This window comes from Amia ocellicauda, chromosome 7 (assembly GCF_036373705.1).
Source record: "Amia ocellicauda isolate fAmiCal2 chromosome 7, fAmiCal2.hap1, whole genome shotgun sequence".
Taxonomy (NCBI): Eukaryota; Metazoa; Chordata; class Actinopteri; order Amiiformes; family Amiidae; genus Amia; species Amia ocellicauda.
This window is the reverse complement of record NC_089856.1, coordinates 15,719,369-15,741,281: the sequence shown is the minus strand read 5'-3', so window position 1 is coordinate 15,741,281 and position 21,913 is coordinate 15,719,369. Positions and strand designations below refer to the sequence as shown.

At 39.1% G+C, this 21,913-nt stretch overlaps 1 protein-coding gene across 2 annotated transcripts in view; it reads left to right on the top strand.

Annotated features, from left to right (window-relative positions):
* Positions 1-21,913, top strand: part of LOC136752962 (carnitine O-palmitoyltransferase 1, liver isoform) — a 52,521-nt gene that overhangs the window by 19,581 nt on the left and 11,027 nt on the right. For both annotated transcript variants that reach the window (XM_066708709.1, XM_066708708.1), the window contains exons 2-8: positions 6,925-7,075; positions 7,171-7,310; positions 15,808-15,979; positions 17,224-17,325; positions 17,632-17,769; positions 17,879-17,956; positions 18,114-18,221. In XM_066708709.1, coding sequence (XP_066564806.1) covers positions 6,935-7,075; positions 7,171-7,310; positions 15,808-15,979; positions 17,224-17,325; positions 17,632-17,769; positions 17,879-17,956; positions 18,114-18,221 — 879 coding nt within the window. In that variant the 5' untranslated portion in view covers positions 6,925-6,934. The remainder of the gene's footprint in view (positions 1-6,924; positions 7,076-7,170; positions 7,311-15,807; positions 15,980-17,223; positions 17,326-17,631; positions 17,770-17,878; positions 17,957-18,113; positions 18,222-21,913) is intronic.

The window sequence follows — 21,913 nt, the reverse complement described above, 5'->3', positions numbered from 1 at the left end:
GGAATAAAGACACTGCTAGGTTGCTAAATGCACACAGACAGACCTGTCGCTGTTTCATGCTGTTGAAATGCAGTCTGTGGTAAATGCACTGCAGTGTTGAAAAGCATCTTCCTGCAGCTGTATACAGACAGAAACCCATTTCCAAGTGCTTTCACATTGCATAAGAGGATATATTTTAATGTTATGCTATTTTTATAACTGGTTGGTTGTTTTTTTAATTGTAATTTTGCTGGCATATGTGCATACCAATTTCTACACCAGTTTACAAAGTTTAGTGTAAAATGTTTGTTTGTTCATGTTTATGTAGCCTTTATGCACTCATTTTGAAAAATAAGACAAATACATTGTTGGTGCCGTGAAAATGTGTGATGTTCATATGTAAAAATATTAAGTTCAATCCAACGGTTTATTTTTCATTTTTGTTACACAGCAGAGACACATTTTGCGGGTGCGGTTGTTGCATTTAATACAAAATCTCGGCGGTTCTAGTGTTAAGACCTCACTGAATGTAATCAGTCCAATCAATACCAAATTGAACAGAAATACTACAGGAAAGTGGTGCAGTGTCTCTGCGAATTGTGATAATCCAGGCTTTACTTTTGTTGGTCTACTGGAAATCTGTGAAATGACAGAGCTTTATATCCGTCATGAAGGGAATCACTCCCATGGCTAGGAACACAGTGATACACGTTTGTTTATCACACTTCCGGAACTGATGCTTTCAGAGCCTCATTTTCACAGAGAGCGGGAATAAGGTCCATTGGTTACAACATCGGCCGTCTCCGTTTCCACCTGAGGTGTATGGCGTCACTGCGCGGACAAAAAGCCTTCACACAAAGACACAATCACACAATTTTTGTTACACAAGTAGAGTGCTCCGATACTTTGATATTACCGAATGCATAGCTTAGAACCATTTCTGAAATTTGGTATTGCGGTAGTATCGAAGTACCTGTATTTTTGACAACCCTAGTCTGGCTTCAGCTGTGTAAATGCGGAGCGGAGCACAACAGCAACATGGGTGTTAACTAAACTCCTCTCTCTTGCCTCGATTCTTGCTGGGTGTTCACTCAAATGAAAACTTTGGCAAAATAAACTAACGTACCCCATTGTCCAGATGACAATGAACACCGGAAACGGACTATGAATTATATGAACATTTTGGAGTGACTGGGTGGGAGGGGGCACTCAGATTTCAACAGAGGCCAGTGCCCCTGTGGCCCAACCCCTTGCTCTACCCCTGCCCCAAAGTCTGTCACAGTTTCACACTGAAATGCTAGAAAAATACAGGCAACGTTTGCCTGCTTTTTTCCTGTTGTACCCCCATTCACACTGCCTTTGAAAGCTGGCAAACTGCAGGCATGTACCCATTCACACAGAAAACAGAATGCAGGCATTAATGCTGTAAGCTTGGGAACGAGACACTACAGGAGCATGTGGAATTGGGAGGGGAGACATGGACCGATATTCTGGACATGTTTGCAAAAGTTTGATAATTTCCCCGTTTTGTCAGTTTCCTTCCGTTGCGTTTACTAGGCTATTGGTTCTAACCAGGGTGCTAGTTCGGTTCAGACTACCAAGAATAAATAGTCAAGAGGGAAATGCAAATGATACCCTAGATTGATGTATGTTTTCGCACTATGACCAGGTCATCGGGCTGTATGGTTGCGTGTTTTTGCGGTGTGGTCACTGGAACCAGTCAGATCATTTGAACCAGTGAACCAAGTGCAAGACATGGCTTTTGGTTCATGGTCGCATAATGAGAGGCATTGTGTGGGGTCTTGACATATAATGCAGCAAAGTTAAATCAACTACAATCAGGGGATAAAATTAACATTTTTGGCCACTAGCAACAGTGTCTGGTAGAAGGAGAAAAAAAAAAAAAAAAAAAAAAAAAAAACTTACCAGCCAAAGGTAAACCTCACCAAAAATGCATGAGAGTGCGTAAATGTGTTGTGAACATGTTAAAACATTATTTTTATTCAGATAATTAAATCACAATAACAAAAGCTAATTGCACACCTGTATAGACTCTTAGACAGGTGCGTATGAGGGAAAAGAATCTGGATAGAAAAAACATGCTCCCACACACTGTTTCTAATTCCAAGTGTTAGAAGGTCTTTGACCAAAACATTGCATTCTATCGAATTATAATACTTGCAAGTATGCCTCGTTTCCACTAGCCACATTGAGCTGTACCTCAGCGTGGTAGTTTCCACTAGGGCTCAGCTGCACCTCCGCCTGTGCCCGAACTAGTTTCAGGCGGCAGTTTCGTACATCGGCTCAGTCCCAAACTGGTCCAGGGCAGGTACTCTGACGTCCCTGGCGCAACACCACTGCATTTGGAAATTGGAACTACAGTAATGGCGGCCGATCTCGATGCGATGGAAACTTTTGCAAAGAAGGAATGTGTGTTTACCGTGGGAAAACTATTCATCTGGAGCAGTTATTAATGCACGGTGGAGAAGTGACACAGGATTAATTTCTTGGAGCAGAAAATCCTGCTGGAGAAAGGACTGCATCAGACTTTAATACAATCTGCCGTGACGAAATGCATTCCTTTTTTTGTGTCTTATAAATACACGCTACTATGAAATATTCGTCCTGGATTTAAATTAAGTGTCCCGATGTCTTGTAAATTATCTCAATTATTTAAATAGTGTAAACAGGGGGAAGCTAAAAACCGTGCTCTTAAAACTATAACAATGTTTAAAACCGAGGCTAAATTTTATGTGATCAATTGCATGAAGAATCGTATATTTTAAATTATATTTGTAATCCCTCATTATCGCTATAACTATATGTTAATGGTAATCCAAGTATAGACTAGGCATGCACCATGATATCGGCACGACATCGGTATCTGCCGATAAAAACTTAAGTTAATTATTGGCATCGGCAAATATGAATATTTCTGCCGATGTGCCTGGCCGATAAGGTGACGCGTTAACTTCGCATACGCCATGACGCTAAATGTTTATTATACGAGTGCCAGCAACAAGCTTCAGCATGTCAGCTGTATGGAAGTATTTCGAAGTAACAAAATCGCTATTTGCAGTGCTTGTAAAGCACCAGTGATGGGAGCAGGGTTAAAATCACACTCCTTTAACACTACCAATTTAATTATGCATCTTAAGAGCCATCATCCTGAACACCATGAAGAGTTTCTGAAAAGTAGACAAGAAAAAAAGCCGCAGGCAAAAGTCTGTCAGCAGCCTCTACTTCAGTCATTTGACAAAGCTTAAAAAAAAAAAAGTGTATATGGCATATGGAATATCTGCAAAAATCCAATATTGTGTATCCCTAGTGTAACAATTTCCCGGAAACACTATCAACTTTAGAGATGAAAGGGTAATACTAAATGTTAAGACACTTAACCCAGTTAACTGCCAGAAAAAATAAGTAACACCAGATTCATTAAAAAAAGAATTGCTTCGGCTTTTATTAAAAGTGAAAATCAACGTTTGTAACCAAATGCAAAAGGAAAGAAGGTTAAAAAAAAAAATGAATAGCGAGGTAGGGCACTGCAAATATTCGTCCAAAAGAGGAAGAAAAAAAAAAAAAAAAAAACTGCACGCCATAAAGATAAATCAACATAAAAGTCTCGAAACAAAAAGGCTCATTGTAATCCAAGGAAAAAAACAAAGTAAAGTCAGATGAGTTTATCCCATATAAAAATAATGCAAAAAATCCCCCAAAAACAATCCCAGCCTGCACATCCAGTATATACAACACAAATGTAAACAAAGTGGTCTCACCCACCAGGACACACTTCAGGCTTGTTTGCAGTATGGTTTTTCCATGTCCAATGTTGCCGAGTACCCTTGAACTTGAAGTAGTTGGGAAAATAACCAGGGTCCCGGCGTTCCACACTTTCAAAAGCAGTTCCAAACAAATGACCATGAAACCACACATGACCGTCCCAAACACCTGTGAACATGAAGTATATATAGCCAGAGGCTAGGCCATGTGACACCTTGCCGGTCATTTCCTGTGTAGACTGCATTCCCCCTTAAAGATACAACATCCCTTTACCGCACCTAAGGAAAGTTTGTGTCCAAAGGAAAGGAAATATAACAATTATAGTTAAATGAAAGAATGGACTCCTGGCCAGGCTACTGCAGCTTATTAAGTCTGCAGATGGGGAATTTAAGCCCCCACTTTATGTGGTGTAGTCACACTAGTATAGATGCTTTACCGACTGCAGAAATACAAACCTTACAACCTTACAAAACTTAGCGAGTAATACAACTCATCCATTGATTACGATGTCAAAGATATTTTTAAAAGAATCCCATTCGAAATAGAAGTTGATGCCACTCGCAATGTTATTGACGTGCGATTTATTTTTTTCTTTATTTTATTCTGACATTGATAAAGCTGGAAGTATACAGAGAAAACATGCTAACACTGAATTTGTGGAAAAACTATTAAAGTTACGCATCCCAGAGTGTTGTAGGCGTATTTATATATACAAGTATTCGTTTTGCTTAAGAAACTTGCTGTGACTGTCATACTGTATATTTCATGATATAGATATGTAGCGGCTACACGGGACAGATTTAAACCCAGCGCACTGTATTTAATAATGCAACGCAGTTCATTCTCCCACAGATACACAATAAGGGAGAATATGTAAGACACTTAAATTAAGCTATATTGTCAATGTTAATCGGATCATGATACAGGGAGTAGTAACATGGTTATTTAAATCTAAACTAGATGGAATTTTAAGTGATGTCATTTGTTTTACATATTGTTTCAATGTGTCGCGGTTTGTTCTTTTGAATATCTGGTATAACTCATACTATAAGACTATACTCTATGTTTCAGCCCAAAGTTTATTGCACTTTAATGTTTGAGGTATTTCAGCCTCCAGTTTAAAACGCTAAATCTCAGAATGCCGAGTGTCCCGGACTGCATTTTGACCTTTGATGTCTCACAGTCACTTCCTAGGGCAGCTGTACCTCACGACAATGAGTGGAAACACTGCCAGGTGTAGTTTAGTTACAGCACGGCCACGCGGAGGTGCACCTGAACGTGGCTAGTGGAAACGGGGTACTAGAAACAGTGTGTGGGAGCATCGATTTCAAACAGTCATTCATGTTGTCATTGATTCTTTACATTTGGTTGGCTAGTATTCTGCTTACATGGTATGTTATGTTGATTTCAAAACTTGATACTAATTCCAATTTATAATTAGTTAGCTTGTTGTTTTTTATTGAGGTCTCACACAAGCATCACTTGACAGGTGAGGTTATTGTTTCCCGACATTATTACTACTTTTTATTGTCACAATTTCAAATTAACTATAAAGGTTGTTACAATTTGTTTATAAATTAATATTTTGCAATTACAGCTGTAACTGACTGACCAATATGTTGTTCATTAAATTGCCATTTTAGCAATATGAGCTGCAACAAAAATTCCTTAAAATCCCTTAGCATCCTTGTGGCAATGTTTTACGGTCACAACAGCGAAATACAAAATATGTAAGACCTATCTTTCTAGCTTATTTATGCAATCTACTTGAATAAACAATTTACTTTTCCACGTTTCCAAACCACACTCAACACACAGACTTCCGGTCTGCATTCAGAAACATACCTGTGCATTCGAGTTACAGCGAATACAAAATAAATAGTACTAGCTGGCTGTGTATGTAATATTAATGTAGTTTTTGCTCCTCTTTCGTTTTCTGTCATTGCTGGTTTCGCAGAAGAGTGTTTGGCTTTTAGGTGGGTTAACATGCCAGCTGTAGATTTGTGGTAGTTTAATTGCACTGCACATATTATACACTTAACAGTGTTTAATTTACTTTGTCAAAGTATTTCCACGCTGAACTTCTCTGTGAGGATGCCATTGGTCGCAGATATGCACAGATCTGCAGAATTCCACCAATTGTGCGTATATGGACTTTGTCAATGCAACTATTATAATTCTAAAACACTGTGATCTAGGTCATTACAAAGTCAGTAATTATAACAATGAAAATTCATTAATAGTCATTATTTTTCCACATCCTTAACCTGCAGGAACCTTTCTTCTGCTTCATTGTTCTTCATGAAATGTGTCCTTCTCGACCGAAGGTTGTCCAGATGCCATATATTTTCAAAGAACATGATATTGTGGTTTGCCAAATCAACTAACATACCAACACTACAACGTCAACAAATTAGTTTGTATTTTGAAACATATTGACCAATACGCTGTGACAAACTAAAAAAAAATTGAGTTCCCGTACACTTGTTGGCTACTCGACAAAGTGGGTTGTAAGATTGACAGATCTACCTGCCACTGGCTAAATCTACCCACATTTGGTGGGTGACAGGTCTTAATTTTATTCCCTGACTACAGTTAATGAAAGAAAGCATGACATTACATTTTGTGTATATCTACCAAAAGTCTGGGTGTGCAGATCTGCGATTGATTTGATTTCTCAAAACAACTTATTTTATTTTTTCATTTTTTAAAGTTTGACACTGCCTTAAAATCTAATTAAAAAACTTGAAACAAACTACCAGCATTGTATATTGTAATATAGTCTTAATTATATTTTGCATGATTAATTGTTATATGACTTCTGACATATGTGTGACAATAGTTAGTATTACATACGTCACAAACCTGTTGGTTCATCAATAACAATCAGAATTGCTGCGAATACGTTATTTTCAACCTCCGCCATTTCTAATGACCTAGTCCATTTTTCATTACGGTCACAAGTTCTTGGTCACAGGTGGCTTATCCTTGTTGTGTTGTGGACAAATCGTGGAAATGCGCCCCTATTCTGATAAATTTGTGGTGCTCTCTCTCCCCCTCTCGTTCTACTGTAGTGCTGTAGTGTACTGTGCAGTCAGTCAGCCTACTGCATCACTGTGTTGATATTGTACTATCCCTCACTCTCTCTCTCTCTCTCTCCAGAGGCAGTATCATGGCGGAGGCTCACCAGGCGGTGGCGTTCCAGTTTACCATTACCCCTGAGGGCATCGACCTGCAACTCAGTCACCAGGCCTTGCGGCAGGTCTACCTGTCAGGGCTGCGGTCCTGGCGGAAGAGGCTCATCAGGGTCAAGGTCTGAGACACTTAATACATTGACTGAATGACTGATACACTCACTGACTGATTGAAACACTTACTATAGTAACCCCCCCCAACTCTCTCTTACAGAACAGTGTGATTACAGGCGTGTACCCTGCTAGCCCCTCCTCCTGGCTTTTTGTTGTCATAGCGATCCTGGCCACCATGTACACACGCAGTGACCCCTCCATGGGCCTCATCGCCAAGATACAGGAGCACCTACCTGTCAGGTAAACTACAGCTCCCAGCATGTCTTGTAATTAGCCCCAGTGCCTGTGCTTAGATGCTCCACCCAAATGTATCATGGGAATTAGTTGCCTAGAGCCAGATTTTAATTGCTTGTTTTTCCTTATCTGTTCCTCACCATGTGACAGTCACTATAACTCAACTACATTTCCCATGATTACAGAGCTCCCATGCAGCTGAGTTCCATGAGCCAGACTCACCATTAGTATTGAATTAAAGTGCGCTTCCTCCCTCTCCCTCCCTCGCTCAGTCAGTCCCTCTCCCTGATGTCCCAGACAGTGCTCTATTAACACTCTTTCTCTCTGAAAATGTGCTTTATTGGCAGTGATGCTCCAGTATTGCTAAAGCTTTTAAAGCAACAACACATTTTACAGAAACCAAACAACACAGTGTACAGAAACCACCTTGAGAATGGAGGATGGAACATAATGGTCTTTAAATTACACTAACTCAAAACAAGTCATTAGAAAATAAATACACAAAAAGATTAGGGGAAAGAAGCAAAGGGGGAAAACATAAGTAGCCTACAACAGAGTAAAACAAGCAACAATCAGTTGTGATAGTTCAGCGTGTGTATGCAGTATGTACACACTGTCCCTCGGGCTGTGGCAGGCTGATGCATATTCTGCAGCTAATCTGGCTGTCTGCTCCCCTATAGTTAAAGTTTCTTCTTTTATATTTTTAAGTATTCAGCCTATTTTATGTTTCTGTCTGGGGTTTTGTAATTCTATTTATTTCGCCATTCTTCTCTATGTTATATAGATTAATGTAAATTTTCTTGATTGTTGTTAGAGCTGTTACAATGGTTGTATAATTGTGTAATCCTGATTATAGAACCAGACTGCGATCAATTCATATCATTGTTTGATTCCGTGATCATGGATTTATTTTCACATTTTTAACTTTTCCTTTTTCATAGTCACTTTTGAACAAAAAGCAAGTTTGTGTGTATACATTGATTGTGTCTTCACTGTTTCTCTACTGTGACTCTCCAACAGTTTTATACCAAACTGGAATTAGCTCTTCTCATGTTTATGGTTTCACGAAACCGGAAGTTCGAGAAGCAAGGTATTATTACTTATGCCTTTTGTGTACAGAACAAATTGCCGTATTTTCCCAAGCAACTTAGAGCTTCAAAACAATTCGAAAGTGAGTGCAGGCAATTAAAAGAGACGAAGGGATAGATTTCAGGGTAAGAGTAGGATAAGGAAGCACATTCATATGCTCTCAGCACTTTAAGCCATCCTGTCGAAAACTTCTAAAGAAAGGAACTGTTCCCAGTACAGATCACCTTCATTGTGTTGTAATATGCAGTTTGAAAAACCATTGCCAGCAGTACAGGTGAAAGCAGGTGAGGGGATGGGGGGCGCAGAGATGATGTTCGGAATGAGGTCTAGAGGAGTAGGGGGAGCGAGAGCAAGAGCTAGCTTCTCTGCTTTTCTGTGTAAAAGTGCTAATACATTTTATTCTCCGCTTCTTGTGTTGTGTTGTTTAATTTTACACACTTGGTCTTTTTTTCAGTTCTGCAGCCCCACATGTAATTAACACTCACCTTCATAGTTAAAAATATACTGCTCAAAGAATAACTTGTATCCCTTGTCCAACTTTAAACATTTTGTCTTATAATGTTTTCTTACAAGCTGGACCACATCAGAAGTTCAAACTTTGGAAAATTGCTGATCCATGACGAATGATGTGGGCTAATGAGTGAAATGGTTATGTACTAATCTATACACTCACCTAAAGGATTATTAGGAACACCATACTAATACTGTGTTTGACCCCCTTTCGCCTTCAGAACTGCCTTAATTCTACGTGGCATTGATTCAACAAGGTGCTGAAAGCATTCTTTAGAAATGTTGGCCCATATTGATAGGATAGCATCTTGCAGTTGATGGAGATTCGTGGGATCCACATCCAGGGCACGAAGCTCCCGTTCCACCACATCCCAAAGATGCTCTATTGGGTTGAGATCTGGTGACTGTGGGGGCCAGTTTAGTACAGTGAACTCATTGTCATGTTCAAGAAACCAATTTGAAATGATTCGACCTTTGTGACATGGTGCATTATCCTGCTGGAAGTAGCCATCAGAGGATGGGTACATGGTGATCATAAAGGGATGGACATGGTCAGAAACAATGCTCAGGTAGGCCGTGGCATTTAAACGATGCCCAATTGGCACTAAGGGGCCTAAAGTGTGCCAAGAAAACATCCCCCACACCATTACACCACCACCACCAGCCTGCACAGTGGTAACAAGGCATGATGGATCCATGTTCTCATTCTGTTTACGCCAAATTCTGACTCTACCATCTGAATGTCTCAACAGAAATCGAGACTCATCAGACCAGGCAACATTTTTCCAGTCTTCAACTGTCCAATTTTGGTGAGCTTGTGCAAATTGTAGTCTCTTTTTCCTATTTGTAGTGGAGATGAGTGGTACCCGGTGGGGTCTTCTGCTGTTGTAGCCCATCCGCCTCAAGGTTGTACGTGTTGTGGCTTCACAAATGCTTTGCTGCATACCTCGGTTGTAACGATTGGTTATTTCAGTCAAAGTTGCTCTTCTATCAGCTTGAATCAGTCGGCCCATTCTCCTCTGACCTCTAGCATCAACAAGGCATTTTCGCCCACAGGACTGCCGCATACTGGATGTTTTTCCCTTTTCACACCATTCTTTGTAAACCCTAGAAATGGTTGTTCGTGAAAATCCCAGTATCTGAGCAGATTGTGAAATACTCAGACCGGCCCGTCTGGCACCAACAACCATGCCACGCTCAAAATTGCTTAAATCACTTTTCTTTCCAATTCAGACATTCAGTTTGGAGTTCAGGAGATTGTCTTGAACAGGACCACACCCCTAAATGCATTGAAGCAACTGCCATGTGATTGGTTGGATATATAATTGCATTAATGAGAAAGTGAACAGGTGTTCCTAATAATCCTTTAGGTGAGTGTATGTTGTCTGTATGTATTTGTAATTGGTAAGTTGTAGGCATATATATAATGTGTATGTCTGCTAAATTAATTAATTAATATTAATATATTAACCGAGAACAGTGGAAAAAGTCTGATCTTTAGTTATATGTAAATCAGTGGCGGCTGGTGGGATTTTTGTAAGGTGGGGCAGAAACCTTACATGCCCCCCCCACCCTGCCTCTGCCCCCACAAACAAATACACACTGCCAGGAATTAAATAAAATAAAACTAATATTACATTGAAACTATAGATTTAATTTATGGAAGACGCATACCCAAAGTCCATTTAACTTATCAACATTCACATTACAGCAGATTAAATATAGGCTATATCAAGATGATCAAAATTGTATCTTTAAACTTTAAAAAACAAATAAATAACTCAATCACTTGAAAAATAAACTTGCATAAACTCAAACATTAAAACCTCAACATTTTTTACTTCAAGGTTCAGTGTTCTGTATGTTTATGAGTGAAGAAAAAAAAACGTTTTGGAAGTGCCCTTAATTTGCAATCTCTAGGCGTTTTTTAATGCACTGCCCAACGATTTTCTGGGCCTTCACTCTCTGACACTGCACAATTTGACAGTCAATGATTTTTGACAAAATATGTTTGTTCCTGTCTAGTTCTTCATTGTGCTTTTATTTTAATAAACTTGGAATGGTCTTGGAATACAATGTAAAGTTTATGATCTACATTACATACAATGAGATGTAAACATATAGTAGTTATTAGAAACAAATCAGTAAATAACAAAAAAAATGTATATTAGCAAAATACATTTGTGCACATATAATACAAATAAGTATGCAAGCATATCTACACATACAAAATGGAAAAACATATCTATACACACATTCCTAGAGGATACACCTTTATGTCATACAATTATGTAAATTCATTGTTTTGATACTAGCTGCTACAGTAATAGTTATATGGGACCATAAGTAAGGGCCCAGTGGAGACCATGTTTAAAAATGTGTCCTGTTGTAATTTTAAACTAAAACTAGAAGTTGCTTGCAACTTTAAAGGCTTCCAAGCTACACCGGTCAAAAGTTTTAGAATACCTAAATTGTTTCAGGTTTTTATTGAAATGTACACTATTTAATATCTCCATGTACTCTTAAATTTAAGAATTGTACAAATAAACAATTGGAGATAAAAAAAAAACATGGAATCGTTTTGTTTAACAACATTTAACCCCTTAACACTAGAAGCGCCAACATTTCGAACTACCTACAAGCACCAAAGCCAAATCCAACATTTATATAGCACAAATGTAGTATTTTAATTGAAACATATTGATAATTATGACATTCTGGATCTAGACGGTCTACTGATCAAAACAAGACCATCCACGTTTTGGTAAAAGCAACACACCCGTAGAGAGCTCAAAATGTCAAGATGATAAACTCTGTTTATAGTGTACTAATACACAATGATTTTACATTATTGGATCTGAACTTCTCTGTGTTTGATAGAAAATCAAATATATATATTGTGAACTTTCACACTGCAAGCACAGCTTCCCAGGCAGAACACAGTGGAGGCAGACAAAAGTGCAAAGGAAACAGTGGCTGGTTTTATTTTGGATTTGTTATTTTCAAGACAAATGCTGGGGAGGTTTACACTGAATACATTTAAATAAATAAAACCACTGGTCTAAAGATCTCTCCTCACAAAACAGGGTGCAAATCACAATTCAAAACACCAATCTGTAGCCCTCCAAAAAAAAAAAAAAAAAACCTTTGACAAACAAAAACTCCTCTTAAATGGTGAAGCTGGGGAAGAAAACCAGTTACTGTGTAATTCTTCATTCTTCTATAATTCATTTATTTTTGGAATTAATACAGAAATGTACATTGGCAGAGAAACTAAACTTATATGGATGCCATTTTTATTTTCAAAACAACCAGTTTTCAGAAATAACCTGGCTTATAAACACATAAAAAATCATATTCATATGAATCACCAGAATGTTCTTTTTAAAATACAAAAACCACAGATGTTTACAAATACTTGTTCAAGAGATTATAATAAGTTTTGCAAGTAGCACACCTGTCTAGAAACTAGTCAGAATTACACCGCAAACCAACAAAAATGAAACTAATTGGACGATCGGCTTGTGCTGTGTGTTGAATTATTATAAAAACATCTTCAAAATGTACAGATTATTGTTGTTGTCGTTATTACTACCAGTAATATTTAATAATAACAATACTACTACTACTAATAATAATAATGTACATGTACATTTGCATTGATTGTGTGTTCAGCTCGGGGCAGATGTGATCTTTCTACTTTGCGGAGAAATCGGCTGGTCAGGGTTGCCGTGTGGAAATGCATCTCGGACTTCTACTACTTATTTATTATTTATTAATCTTACCAGCTTTCTCTTGTGTCAATTTATCTGTTATTTGTCGAAAAGGTGATTCTGATATTTAGGTTGACCAGCGGAAATAAACTAGAAACATTTAATCTGCACTGTCACCGCCTCGCATTTACATTCCCGTGATAAACTTCTGCCTCCCCCTCTTCCAAATCGCTGTCATAACTGTGTACAATACTAATCAATGTGCCAAATTAAAAGTTTACAATACTAAAAAGTTTGTTTAAAAAAGTTTTACCGGTCTCGGAAGTAGTAAAATGTTCAAAACATCCCCCATTTGACTCCTTTAAATGCGTTCTCATGTAGTGTGCATCTCCATCTTTTCCCATCTTCTCTGAGACAGACAGGTAATTTTTTTTATCAATACAAAACCTTTGTTTGTTTAAAAAAAAAATTGAATGGTTTATTATCTCAATGAACATCTCTGCTATTGGTTAAAACAATTTGTTGCTATGCAGATTTGTCCAATAAAAAACATTTTAAGGCTAGAAAGGGGGCAGAATTTTGTGCCAAAATCGCCCCCTTAGTCCTCTAGCTACACCCCTGGGCAGGCCGATAGTCCTCTGCGTGTTAGGCTGTACACGTCTGTAGATATTCACTGCTGAATGTGACATCACCAATGCAATTTCCACCATGCCGCGTCAGAATGGTGACAAATTTCACCACAGTCAAGCATAACATTGCCATGTAATATTGTACCAAGTTCGGTGAGTTTTTGATTATGGCATGGATTTTTTCTGGGGTCATATTTCACCCGTTTGAAAATACGCATATTTTCATTGGCTTGTGGCAGCCACTTTTTTGCACACAGTAATTTGTCTTTTACAAATTTGATAGATAGCAGTATCTGTAACATATGCCACATCTATGTAACATAGTTACATCCTGAGCATCCAAACCATAGGTTGTTTTTAATGCCTCAAATAATGGTAATACATTATTTACAAACAGCTTATCTATACATTTACTTCCCCTGTTTCTCCAGACCCCAAACTGAGCATCCATCATAGATGGGAGAATGGAAGGGTTATAATTGATCAGAGATAACCTTGAAATTGTCAGGTGGTGGTCCCTTCACAGATACCATATAAGATTCCATATTTTAAGTGTTATGCGAATTAATGGATGATTCAATGCCCTAGAAGGAATATGTGTGTAATCCAAAAATGGAAGAGAAGGAGATGCAAAGAGGGAGGCCGAACGCTTCCTCTATTTGCAGCCAGTGACATTCCTTTGCTTTGTATACCATGCTATAAGATGTCTCAACTGTGCTGCCCAGTAATATCCTTTAATGTTTGGAAGAGCCACTGCACCCTCATCAGTGGGAAGCTGCAGTGTGCCATAGTGAATTCTTGGTTTTCTTTAATTCCAAATAAAACTTGAAATATTGCGCTGTAGGTCACGAAAAACCAGAACAGGAATATGAATAGGAAGTATTTCAAACAGATTGGGAAGTATATTAATTTTAACTATGCTTATTCTTCCCAGCCAGGAAACTGCAGAGTTGTCCATTGACTCAGATCATCAGATCATCCTTAATCAATGTAATAGTAGGAGGAAAGTTAGCCTGAAATAGTTAAGCTAATGTAGGGGTAATGTGTACATCCAAGTATTAAAGTCAGACCATTTTAATGGAAACAAGTTCAGAGTCAGGCACTTTCTGGTACAAAGTCATTGCTTCTGACTTGTCCACAATAACACTGTAGCCTGAAAGTGTCCCAAATTGTTGTAAAGTTTGAAGAATATGATAGAGGGTTGTCTCCAGTTGTGTTTTATATGTAGATGACTCACTCTCATAAAACTATATTTTATGTTCCCTCCCTGCCACAGTAAAGCCTCTAATGGAATTATTGGCATGGATGACTGCTGCCAAGGGTTCTATAGCCAGTGCAAAGAGAAGTGGAGAGAGTGGCCAGCCCTGTCTGGTGCCTCTCTCCAATGTAAAGTATTCAGAGCTGTAACCATTCATGTTGATTGAAGCTAGTGGGTTATTGTATGAAACCTGTTCAAACCATATGAAAATCTCAGGTAGACCAAATGTATGTAGGACTGTCAACATGAACTCCCAATGCACCCTATCAAATGCTTTTTCTGCATCAATTTAAAAAAATTGGCTGGAATTTTGGAATGATTAGCAAAGTATATTATATTTTAAAGCCTTTGAATGTTATCTGAAGAGTGCAATTTTTTTATAAATCCAGTTTGGTAATGATTGCAGTAGCACAGCTTCTAAACTGCTTACATGCACCCGTGCCAGTATTTTTAAATCAGAGTTAAGGAGCGAAACAGGATGATAGGGGCCACAAGCATATTTATCTTTACCTTTTTTGTGAATTAGAGATACATTAGCCTCTCTAATTATTGTGGAAAGATATATTGTCTAAAACGTTATGACAGACCTTAGGAGTGGGCATACCTCAACAAAGAACTTTTTATAAAATTCATTGCCATAGCCATCAGGTCCTGGCAATTTGACTGGCTGTAACGTCTTTATTGCCTTAAGAACTTCATGTAGAGAAACTGGTTGTGAAAGAGACTCCTTCTCTTTTAGATCGAGAAATGGTAAAGGCAGATTTGCAAGAAAGTCAGAAATATCCTTAGTTGAAGGGCATGGATGCATGCAACTATCTAATTATAAAATACCCTAAAAGCATAATTAATGTATCTTTGAGTCAAAAAGTCTGCCGTAGAGGGGAGGCGGATCTAAAATGGCATGGCACAGGTGAGTCTTACAGGACAAAATGCATTACAAAGAGAGAAAAGCAAACTGATGTCCGGTTTTTATGTGAATGCAGAATTGTTTAACATTAGGTAAAGTCATTGTTGTTGTTACTGTTTACAGCTTGTGAAAATGTCATATCATCTTGCTAGGGCTTGAAAATGTAGTGCGATCTCGGTTTTATCAGTAAAATACGTTTTTAGTTTTTTTTGTTTTTTTTACATTTTGGTTTTCCGCAATTTCCCACAAATGAGATCATGCTGTCCTGAAATTGGACTCATGGCAGATGGTCACCCTACCCTGCAGTCCCAGATGGTGCTATATTAACCCTCTCTCTCTCCCTCTCCTTCAGTCTCAGATAGTGCTGTAATAACCACCCCTTCTCTCCCTCTCTCAGTCAGTCCCTCTCCCCACAGTCCCAGACAGTGCTGTCTGCGGTGCTGTTTTCTACTGCGCTGTGGCTCTCTCTGATCCTCACCATGCGCCTCATCCTAAAGCAGCTACTGTCCTACCACCGCTGGATGTTTGAGCAGCACGGCCGCATGAGCAACACCACCCGCGTCTGGCTGGTCAGTGCTTGTGTGTGTGTGTGTGTGTGTGTGTGTGTGTGTGCGCGTGTGCGTGCGTTTCAGTCTGTGTGTTTGCCAGTGTGAGTATCTCTTGTCAGTCTTGGATTCAAGGCCAAGAATCAAAAGGCCAAGAAAACACAGCAAATTAAATGTTGACCAGATAGACATTCATGCAGACCCACACTGCTCACAAGATAAACTTGCATTTTACATATTTGACGAGTTGCACTCTGAGAAAACCTTGTCTGCCATTCTTGCTCTGGATGCTCTTATTTAAGCAATAGTTAGAATGTTTGCATATGTTTTAGCAAAATAAAAAATGAAAATAGCTAATCAATGCACAATATTGGCTAAATTCCTAACAATACTTTAGATTACTGTAAAAAATATTCCAGTTATAATAGTTAATGAAGTAATATTTGACATTTAATTCCCATTTCTCTCCTTATAAAAATAAATCATTGCATTTAATAATTATTTACAGATTACATGACTGTATCCAAATTCAACAATATTGAATGTCCAATATGCTTCTATTTTACACACCAATTTAAATAGTACATTGGCTTTGTATTATTAGATTGACGATACTTGCATTGTAATATAACATTATCAGGAAATGTAATTGTATGGTGTCTTATTACTCATTACTAGTACTATAGTTACTGTAATTGTCTCTGACACTTGCTCTTACTAGCACTAAATAACTTTATTGTACATTGTAATTTATTGTATTTCATACCTTGCACTTATTGGAAGTCCAACAGTTGGAGAAGAAAGTATTTATAAATTATTAATTTTGGTGAGTTTACAGCAGATACACTGTACATGTATTTAACTCAAATATTTAGTAACATGTAAGAATGGATATGTGGGAGAAATTCACATAAGCAGAGATATATTGAATTGCAAAGAGCTGCACAAAAAGTGGCTATGATGGTTCTATTGTTAAAAAAAAGCAAAACGATTCAAAACAATTTTTCCAAAGCATTTATTTTCAGAAATATCAGAAATTGAAATTATATGCTCAGGATTTAGTGCACATACAAGTCTTTAAATCGTCTGTAAACTGTAAAACCTCCCTGTTATGTTAGGATTACCACCGCCAAGGCCAAGGTCGAGACCCCTAAAACTGTCCTCGAGTCGGCCTCGAGGACCCAAGACTGCTCTCTGTGTGTGTCTGTGTCTGCATGTGTCAATACCAGTGAGTGCTTTAACTTCCTCCATCCCTCCCTCTCTCTCAGGCTCTGGTGAGGATTTTCTCTGGCAGGAAGCCCCTCCTGTACAGCTACCAGGCCTCTCTTCCCCACTTGCCTGTCCCGGCCATCAAGGACACAGTGAGCCGGGTACGGGCTGCTGATGCAGTGCTGTGGTGTCTCTCCCAGTCCCTCCCCCTCTCACTCTCTTTGATTTCACATTCAAAAACCTTTTTTTGTCATGACTGAGTTTCCACAGCAGTGAGACAGGCCCAGTGCTCATGAACATTTGAGAACAGCACACAGTCATTATACACTGAAGACTTCCTCTCTCTGTCCCTATTCCTCTCTCTCTCTCTCTGTCCCTATCCCTTTCACTCTGTCCCTACACACAGTCATTATACATTCAAGACTTCAGTAGGCATTGACAGACACCTCTGCGTCTCTCCCTGTCAGTTCCTAGAGTCAGTGCGCCCCCTGATGTCTGAGCAGCAGTATAGCAGGATGCAGGGTCTGGCCTCCGACTTCCAAAGCCGCCTAGGGCTCCGGCTGCAGTGGTACCTCAGGCTGAAGTCACTTTGGGCCTCCAACTATGTGAGTGAGAGAGAAAGAATGGAAGGGGTGGGGAGTCAGTGTATTAGTCAGAGGGTCAGTCAGTCACACACTGACTGTTTCTGTATTGACTGTTCTCTCTGTCTCTCAGGTCAGTGACTGGTGGGAGGAGTACATCTATCTGAGAAGCCGGGGCCCCATCATGGTCAACAGTAACTACTATGGCATGGTACTGGACAGTATGATTTGACTGGACTGAACACACTGGATTTACTAGACTGGACACACTAGACTTCACTAAGTGGAGACTGGATTCACTATATTGATTTCTGTAGAACTGACTGACTCCCTCTCTCTCTCTCTCTCTCTCTCTTCCTCTCTCTCAGGACTTCCTCTATGTCACTCCCACTCCAGTCCAGGCGGCTCGAGCCGGAAATGCCATCCATGCCTTCCTGCTGTACCGGCGTAGACTGAACCGCGAGGAGATCAAACCAGTGAGGGGAGGGGAGGGGGGGCTTGGGGGGAATGGGAACAGCGTTAATGTATCTATCAGAGAGGAGATCAAACTAGTGAGAGAGAGGTAGGGATCACTCAGTAAATGTCAGTACAATAAAGTGTATCAGTCAGTCAGTGTATCAGTGTGCAGTACAGTGGTCAGTCAGTGTATTATGTATTCACTCAGAGAGGGAAAGATGGATACAGTAGCTCTGAATTGCCATCAACAAAAACAAAATGAGCTGCTGTGAATCTGATTCAGAGCAAAACTGCACAATGGGAGGGTACATCCTGACACACATAGGTGCTCAGCGATCAGACAGTCAATCTGTCTGTCTGTCTGACACCTCTGAAGTTCCTCATTGTGACTTACAGTGAAAGTGTCTCGGCTGGGTCTGTACACATTACTAAATATGTTAGAATTCAGTGGGCGCAGAGAAGGTTGGCTTGACACGCCTTTCTCAATTCTCAATGCTTTGGATCTGGTTTGCAATGGTTCGCCCCATAGGCACAGAACCTCAGGGGCTGGCAGAACTGTGTGGATCGCACCCTGCACCCATGCTCCGAGCTCAACCGTGAACCCTGTCACCTCCTGTTGAATGGGTCAGCGCTCAGCTAGTTGGAATTGTGATCCCGGCCTGAGGTTCAAGCTGGGTCAGAACTACATCCCATAGTTAAAAAGATGAAGGGAATAAAACTGTTTCACTTGATATAGACATCAAACAAATATAAATAAACAAATTTATAAAATAAACGTATATCAATTTATAAATAAATATGAGAGCAATCATGTCCAAGGTAGGGGTAGAACGACTAATAGGCGAATAGTTAATGGTAAACTAGTAAACTAATCAACTAGTCTAGATTGTAGCACACAAAGAAAGGAAAACACACATAATTTTCTTATTTATTAAGTAGTTTTCTGATGCATCAGAGATTAATGTTATATAAAATCTCCTATTTAACAGAAACGATTACTTGCATCTTGATAATTAGGCTAAAGCAAAAAGAACGCAATATTGCAGTATTGTAACAAACTAATTTATACATAATTGTAAAAACAACCGGTAAAAAGTACTGCATGTGGACGTAGTAAAAAAACAACAGACAACAAGTCAAAATAAAACCAAACGTATTGCTGTTTAACCAAAATTTTTAGAGTGATTTAGCATATGATCATATTTTCTAAATTGTTACTGATTTAGTTTAATTTTTTAAATAGATTTTAAGCATTGGTTCAAACAATATGCTAATGTATAAACTACACAAACAGTTGCATGTGCAAGAGCATAGACTCATCAGACACATAATTTGTTAGTTTCAGATCCTTTTCACTAGTTTTTGAATTTACGTTAAGGAACACAAGGACATCAACATGATCTGGTTGGAGACTTGATCTGTGTCGGTTGACGGAATTTCCAGCAAGAGAAAATACTCTCGCTTTGGGTGCTGGTACAAGGGGTAGCAAGATATTTCCTTGCAAAAGCTGCCAGATAAGGATATTGGTCTTTCTTTTTCTTCCACCACAGTAATGGATTGTCCATTATTGAAATTTGAGGGAGGTCGAGAGAATTTATTTTGGTGTACTCACTCGCTGGCTGTGGTTTTCTTCTTTCCTCGAAGTGACATCCAAACATTTCTGCATAGTCCATTTCAATTTTGAACTTTTTCATTTGAAGCTCTGCATCCTCTACAGCACTTTCTGAAGCGTCACCATCACAGAGTCGGCAGGTGGCAGCAGCTAATGTGGCAGCAGCAGTATCACTGGATCTTGATTGACTAATAACCAATTCTAAAAGATGGTGTTTGGCTGTCTCTCTCACGTCATTCTGTAGAAATCTCAGGTGCTTGAAATGTGGGTCAAGCAGGCAGGCTAAGAAGTGTGGGAAGTGTTCCCGTAAGTCCTTGCTGATCCAGTTTGAATCATTTTGTTCGTTGCTTGCTGACTTTTGCCTTAACAGTTCGAGTAGCTCCCATTTCTTTTTCTGCTGGCTTGAGGTTGCTGTCCGACAAATTAATAATAACAGGGTAAATGAAAGAAAGCCCCACATGCTGTTCTGCACACATTATAGTTGTTGCTTTTGCCAGCGGTTTTAGTACGGGTAACAGCTATTCTATTAAGTCCCAGACGTGATTTTTCAACAACAGTGACAGGCGAGTGGCCGCTTTTGTGACAGTTTCGTTAGTCAGGACAGGCTGAACAGCCAGTCGTTGCTCAAATAAGCGCTCCAACATGAAAAACGTGGAGTTGCACTGAGTAGTGCAGTCCTTTAGCAACTTATTTGTTTCCTAGTCGAGCTGTACTTGCCATTTTTTGCAGCTCACAAGTGGCCAACGAAGAGTGACATCTTGCTCGTACTGTTTTGGAAATGTCAGGACGACTTAAAGGGGTCATGAACTGCCTTTTTTTTATTTTGTACTGTTCTCCGAGGTCCACTTATAATGTTATCAAGATTTTTACATCAAAAAACATCATAATTTAGAAGTAATAGGCTATTTTCTGTCCTGTTTTGACCCTCCTCATCGGAACACACCGTTTGAATAGGCGTGGCAGATTGTAGACTCGGAAGTAAACGCCCACAGGTATGATTGGCTAACAGTTTTGCATATTTAAAAATGTTCAACTCCCCCGTCAGTACATGTGTGGAATTGTTTTGAAAATTTACTATGTTGAGAAATGGCAGCCGGTGCAATTCAGCCAAACATGTTTGAGCCAGAGTCTGATTCTGAATCAGAAGACAACGAACCTGCACCTTAAATGGCAAGGATACTACAGCCTGTGACAGCGTGGTAAATAATCATTTTTATTTATATTTATACTTTATGTATTTGTGAGGTAGTTAGCCTATTACATTATATTAGAGTTTAGCCGAAAGCAGTTTGTGTCGTTATGTTGTTAACATTCATGCATATTACACGTTTTATATTTAATTCGAATTGTGCCTTGTTTGTAAACAAATCCGTGGTAAAATGAAGTGAACAAAGGACCAAGTTCTTACTGACGCGGTCTGCAAATTAAGTTCATCCACTCTTTCCTAATGTTGGGATCAGAAGGAAGGCAATGCACAGCAGCTTGTTGTCTTCGGAGACAGATTTATTGTTTGTTTTCTGCATAGACCTACTATATGCGTTAATCGGTGGGCGGAGCTAAACAGGCAGTAATGTAGAAGCAGGCGTTGATGTTCTTCTGCGGAGGTGGGGTTTAGCCACACTATTACGTAATAAAGTGGCACATTCCACATCTTGTCGTTTTTGCAGATTAGCTTCAATATAAGCTGTTTTTAGACTAATGATAAAGTTTTGAGTTCTGAAAGTTACAGGATAATTACAGATTGCAATACTTTGGACTTCATCTGCCATGATTCTGTTATGTAATGTGCAGTTACAGTAAAGTAAGCATCCATTGTAACCGATGTCCAGAGATTAGTTGTGAGGGAAACGCTCTGTGTAAGTTCTGTGGCAAGCTAGGCTTTGACATTGTCATTCTTGTGCTGGATTCTTTTCCAGACGCTACCGTGGGATTACACGCAGGCTCATTTTTTTTTTTTATGTGATCCTGAAATCCCTGCCCATGAATTGCTGAAATTGGACATACATCTTTCCTAACAAATGCTATTTTTTTTCTGTTATTTCCTGTTTACGTCTTACATTTATTGGACGCCTTGAAAATTCTAACATTTTTGACTGCCTT